Source organism: Suricata suricatta, chromosome 14, assembly GCF_006229205.1.
Source record: "Suricata suricatta isolate VVHF042 chromosome 14, meerkat_22Aug2017_6uvM2_HiC, whole genome shotgun sequence".
NCBI classification, from domain to species: Eukaryota; Metazoa; Chordata; class Mammalia; order Carnivora; family Herpestidae; genus Suricata; species Suricata suricatta.
In genome coordinates this window covers 84852922-84858921 of record NC_043713.1, presented here as the reverse complement: position 1 = coordinate 84858921, position 6000 = coordinate 84852922, and the positions used below count along the sequence as shown (strand labels likewise).

The following is a 6000-nucleotide window of genomic DNA, read 5'->3' as shown; positions in this document are numbered from 1 at the left end:
GCCCGCGAGCCGGCCAACGACCCCCGCGAGCGCTTAGTGCGGCCGGAGGTGCTTTGTCTCCCCGCCCCCGCCGAGCGGGAGGGGGGCGGGGGGGGCGGTGGTTGACCTTTAAAAAAAATAGTAATTGTTATTTTTAACTTTTCTGTCAAAAGGAGGCTGTGCTGGTAAAACTTGCAACGGCCTCGGCAAGGATGATGACCGTCACTGACTGGAAAACCAGATACGTGAATGTCCCTGAATTTATACTGATCCCCAATCCGTGGCCACCGTTGGCGACGGCACGGGCACCAGCTCACCCATCCATTCATTCTCTCCGAAATTCTGAATTAAAGTGAGAGCGTCAGGCCTTCCTCCTGCCCTTCCTGACCAACTGCATTTCAGCATCACAAAACGGGGGAGGAGAGAAAGTTCGCTGAAGAGAAGTCCAGCTGGCAGATGAGGAGGGAGCCAAAAAGAGAATCACTTTGCAGCCCTCAGTGAAAGATGGATCCGGGCGCTGGCCACCAAGAGGCGGAGACCAAGAGGTGAATGCTTGGTGGCCAACTTGAAAATGGAGGGGCCCCGCGGTCCTGACCTGGACGGGTCAAACCCTAGAAGCAGGAAGTACATACCTGCCCCACCTTGTTTGGATTCTTGCCAAAACACTTTGAACCTTAACCCGATCTGGTCTCTAAAGCTAACCAACAATTTACAGGAAATATGGGGGGCCGGAGGAGAAAGTAAGAAGCGGAAGCCATCAGTCAAGTCCAGAATGTGGGGCATTCTACAGGGCGCACGACCCCGTTTCTTCAATAAATAAATGGTATACGAGGTGAAGAAAGATTTTTGATTTTAAAACGCTGATAAGCCATAATAACCAAATGCATCACAAGGGCCTAAACCAAACGGAGTCCAACCATTTTTTTGAGATAACCAGGAAAACAAAACTTGTACTTTATTTTTGAAATTACACTTTTCTGGATTCTTGGTGAAGCTTTCTGTATTTATTGGCCATATATTTTAAGTTCTTATTTTTTAGGAAAACGTTTACTGAAGTAGAGCATATACACAGAAAATACTGAAATCATAACATGCTTCTTTACGAATTTAAACAACACATGAGGTAACTAGCACCCACATGGAGAAATGGAATAATAACAGCTTCCTGGGGGAACTCACTATTTCCCCTCCAAAATTTAGGGACTTAACTTTGCCTGTTTTTGAACTTTATGTATATGGGATCACACAGCATGCTCTTTTGTGTTTGGTTCTTTTTATTTTTTAATGTTTTATTTACTTTTGAGAGAGAGAGAAAGAGTGAGCAGGGGAGGGTCAGAGAGAGAAGGAGACACAGAATCTGAAGACAGGCTCCAGGCTCTGAGCTGTCAGCACAGTGCCCGATTCAGGGCTTGAACCCATAAATTGTGAGATCATGACCTGAGCCGAAGCCGGATGCTCAGCTGACTGAGCCACCCAGGCACCCCTGTGTTTGGTTTTTCAACATATTTATGAGAGCCACGTTTTTGTATATATGTCTTGTGGGGGGGGGGGTGGTTCCAGTTTATTGAGAGACAGAGAGAGAGGCAGAGGCAGACAGAAAAGAGACAGAATCCCAAGCAGGCTCTGCACTATGAGCACAGAGCCAGATGCGGGGCTCAAACCCACATACCATAAGATCATGACCTGAGCTGAAGTCAAGAGTCAGATGCTTAACAGACTCAGCTACCCAGTTGCCTCTATGTCTTTTCCTTCTTGTTTTATACAACATTATATTTTCTGGAGATAATACTTGGTATATAAAAAACTATGGAGAAGTTACTGTTACCTCCTTACTTTTATTTACTTAAACATATTTAAACAAAAAACTGCAGACCAGTATCATTGCCAGCAATAAAACCCACGAAACCAGAAGTTTCATATGCTAATTATTCTCTCTCCTCCCTGAAATGCAATATGTCACTTTATCAACATGTTCATACACGCACTAAGTCCTCTCATGGACCACTTGTGTGTTTGTAGGGATGTACTTTTGAATTTGAGGGGAAGAAGGAAGCTTATACAATCATGTTCTTCATTTATTCATTCGTTTATTACATTCAGTAACTATTTACTGCTTACCTACTTTACAGTCAGATCTTGTTCTAGGTTCCTTTCTAAAATTCTAAAATAAGGGGGTCCTGGGTGGCTCAGTCGGTTAAGCCTACCACTCACAATCCCACAATTCCTGAATTTGGACTCACAGTTGGTGAGTTCGGCCCGCGCTGGACGCCGCACTGACACTGGGGAGCCTACTTGGGATTTTCTCTCTCCCTCTCTCTCTGCCCCTCTTAGGCTTGAGCACACTCTCTGTCTCAAATAAATAAACATTAAGATAAAATTCTAAAATAAATCCGAATGTCTTCACCTGTTTTTCATAAGGTGACTTAAATGTCTGCCCTTAATGCATTCATGCTTTTAACACGAAAAATGCTGCACTGTTCTGCACACAAGGTAATTACAGGATTCAGAAAATACATTATTTCCGAGGGCACTACAGACAATGTGATATGCTAATGAGAGTTTAAAGCCGCCTAATGGATGCTTTCTTCTTTTAGTTCTTCTGTTCCTGTAATGGAAATATTTTGTGCCTTTTTACTACACAACTAATTATGTTTCTTATAGGAATAACAAACTGCAAATGAGCAAAAAAAAAAAAGAGAAGTAGTTTGCGGTGGGGGCGAGGTTATATTTGAAATGGTGACCACACAGTCCTCCTCCCAAGTAGCCAAGTTAGTATTGGCAGATAACTCAGATTTAGAGACTCAGCCGACACCACGTGCGCACCGGCCCAAGCTTAAACTCAGGCCTCCCAGGTGACCTCAGGCCTGTTCCCGCCTCTAACCTGGTCCCGTCCCGCCCTTCAGCAGGCCCCGCCTACAGCTCCGCCCCCAGACGTTGTTTCCAGCTCTCGCGAGAGTGCATCCCGGAAGTCTCGCGGCCGGATCTAGGGCCCGGGAACCCACGTGGGCTGGGCTTTGGGGTGCCCCGCTCCCGCTGCCGTTTGTAACCCCTTGAGGACCCCGCGCCATGGGGAAGCTGCGCCGGCGCTACAACGTCAAGGGGCGCCAGCAGGCGACCCCCGGCCCCTCGAAGGGCCCCCCGGAGCCGCCCCCCGTCCTGCTGGAACTAGAGGGTAAGGCATCCGGGACGGGGGCTGGGTTTCGGGGAGGGGCCGAAGGTCTCCGCGACTGTGGGGCGGGGGGAACCGGGAGGAACCTCCCCTGAGATGATGCAGAGAAGGCGAGACAGTGACAGTGTGGTTTTAACGGTGAATTTGGCACAGTCCCGGGGCTTTCTCCCCTATGGAGTCCGGCCCTAGTTTATTACTTTTTGAAGTTTTGTTTATGTAAGTAATCTCCGTACCCAGCGTTGGGCTCGAACATAGGAGGACCCTGAGTTCACGGGTCGGGTGCTCTTCCCACTGAGCCGGCCAGGTACCCCCAGCCCTAGGTTAGCAGCCTGGGGAATGTGGGCCATAAAATAAGGCAATTCCGTCCAGTCTTGCCAGCGACCCCCGAATGTGTATGTTTAGCCCAAACCTGTCTGCTCAGCTCGGCTGCTTGAGATTTCTTCTCAGATTCCTTGTTAGTAGGCACCGCCAGGACTTAATTTTAGGAGACATAACGGGAAGAGATTAAAAAAAAAAAAAGTCTTAGATGCTTGTGGGAGGAGACAGGCCAAGGCAGACAGGTAGGCTATACAGGATGTTGTGAGGGTCTAAATACTAAGGAGACAAAGCAGAGTCGGTGTTTGGGTGGGTTGCAGCCTCCCGTAGGGTGGGCAGGGAAGGCCTCCCGGAGAAAGCGTTGAGTCAAGGCCTGAAGGCAGCGAGAATGGCTGGGTGGAGGTGAAAGAAGAAATGGGGGTAGGATCCTGTAGGATCCCGTGGGGAGCCGAGGGGAGGACTGGGACCAGGGCAGGGCTTAGCGCCCCAGGGGGACGTAGGCTTATGCTGTAACAGCATCCCTGTGGCTGCGGTGCAGCGGAGAAGCAGCAGCAGGTTCCGTGGAACCAGGGCGATTGGTTAGGAGCCTGTTGGTTCATTCACCCAGCGAGCAGGTGAGCTGGGGACGTTCAGGCTGCAGTTTGACGGTGGAGCACGCAGGATTTGCTGGCGGCGTGCACCCAAGAAGAGGGACTCGAAAATGACTCCCAGGCGGGTGGAGAAGGCAAGGGTGGGCAGCTTGGGAGACCAAGAACCAGGTTTGGGAGATGAGTGGTCTGGGGCTCCTGTTCGATATCCAGGCGGCCGGGTAGGCAGGCAGCTGATTGAGAGAGGCCCATCCCTGCGGAAATGGGAGTTTGGAGTCATCTGTGAGTAGATACTATTTGTTCATTCATTTTTCTATTTATGTTTTTGAGGGAGAGCGCAAGCAGGGGAGGGTCAGAGAGAGAGGGAGATATAGAATCAAAGACAGGCTCCAGGCTCTGAGCTAGCTGTCAGCACAGAGCTGGACTTGGGGCCTGAACCCACAAACCGTGAGATCACGACCTGAGCTGAAATCGGACACTTAACCAACTGAGCCACCCAGGCGCCCTGGTATTTGTTCATTTAAAGGCCAGACCAGATTCGCCAGCTGAGGGAATGAGTCCTGCCCTGGAGGAGGAGGCGATGGGGAGGGGGGCTCTGGAGAGCGAGGTCGTGGGTGCCGTGGAGGATGACCGCCACCTACGTTAGATGTTTCGGGATCAGGGAAGGAGAGGGGGACCTGTGGGAAGCTGTCCGTGACCTGGATGGGGCCAGCTGTGCAGGACAGGTGAGATCAAGTGAGTGAGTCCTTTCAGAGGCGTCGTGCAGGCTCCCGAAAAGGGTCGGACTCACCCAGCTGCGTGCACGTGCTCTGAGGTCCAAGCTGAGTTAAACATGAGGAAACAGTGGGCCTTGACTCTCGAGATGGATGTGGGAGAGCAGGGCTTCTGGAAGAAGCTGCGTCCCTTGACCCCTGGCTGGTCGCCTGTTCGACGCTCTCGTTGGGCTGGAAAGGCAGCCCGGTGACCAGAGAGAATGTCAGAGTGGGAATCTGGAGCCGGGATTTCCTCCTCAGAAGGTGCACGGATAGGCTGGGGCTGACCAAACAGCCTAACATTTCCGTGCCTCAGTTTTCTCTTCTGTAAAACGGATCTGGAAGGACCAGCCAGCCTGCTCCCTATCAGAGTTTTGGAGGAGGTGATCGGAGCAGAGGACCTTGAGTCTCTTGGACCCAAAGATTGAGGAAAGTTCTTTCTCACCTCAGGACATCTCCAATCATCCCTGCCTTCCTGAGGGGCCAACAGGAGACTTATAAAAACATACATCATGGGCACCTGGGGGGCTCAGTCGGCTAAGAGTCCGGCTTCGGTTCAAGTCATGATCTCACAGTTCATGAGTTCGAGCCCTGTGTCAGGCTGTGTGCTGACAGCTCAGAGCCTGGAGCCTCCTTCCGATTCTGTGTCTCCTTCCCTCTCTGACCCTCCCCTGCTCGCGCTGTCTCTCTCTCTCTCTCAAAAATAAATTAAAATAAAAAAACCATACGTCACATTGCCTCCTTTGAAGAGCCTTCCCCGACCAACATCACCACCCACTTCCTGATTTTTGCTGTTATCACATCCCCTATTTTTTTTTTTGTCTATAGCACCGCGGTTCTCAAATTTTGGGACCGAGGACCCTTTTATGTTCTTAAAAATTGAGGGTCCCAAAGGGCTGCTGTTGGTGTGGCTTATATCTATCAAAACCAAGAAATCTTGCAATCAGGACACACACGAGCCCATGCTTTCACCTGTCACCTACACGACACACGATTTGGAGTCTCTGGGAAATGCTGGCTGTACACTCTTTCTTTTCTTGCTTTTAATTCTGTTTCGTGTGAGAATTGCAGAATGGATCGCTTGGATTGCTTGAAATTGTCTCGTTCTCTCCTGCGTTCTGTGACACCAAGACGGACGGAGCCAGAGGAGATAGTAAGGGTCCGATAGGGTCCCCTGCAGAATGCTGGCGAGGGGACC

At 50.3% G+C, this 6000-nt stretch overlaps 1 protein-coding gene and 1 long non-coding RNA gene across 3 annotated transcripts in view; both read left to right on the top strand.

Moving 5' to 3' along the window:
* On the top strand, positions 1-972 carry LOC115278158. The gene is made up of 2 exons (XR_003902728.1): positions 1-48; positions 153-972. It is a non-coding gene; the product is annotated as an uncharacterized LOC115278158 (long non-coding RNA).
* A 1984-nt stretch (positions 973-2956) lies between these two features.
* Positions 2957-6000, top strand: part of DHX37 (DEAH-box helicase 37) — a 26733-nt gene continuing 23689 nt past the window's right edge. For both annotated transcript variants that reach the window (XM_029921257.1, XM_029921258.1), the window contains exon 1: positions 2957-3151. In XM_029921257.1, coding sequence (XP_029777117.1) covers positions 3046-3151 — 106 coding nt within the window. In that variant the 5' untranslated portion in view covers positions 2957-3045. The remainder of the gene's footprint in view (positions 3152-6000) is intronic.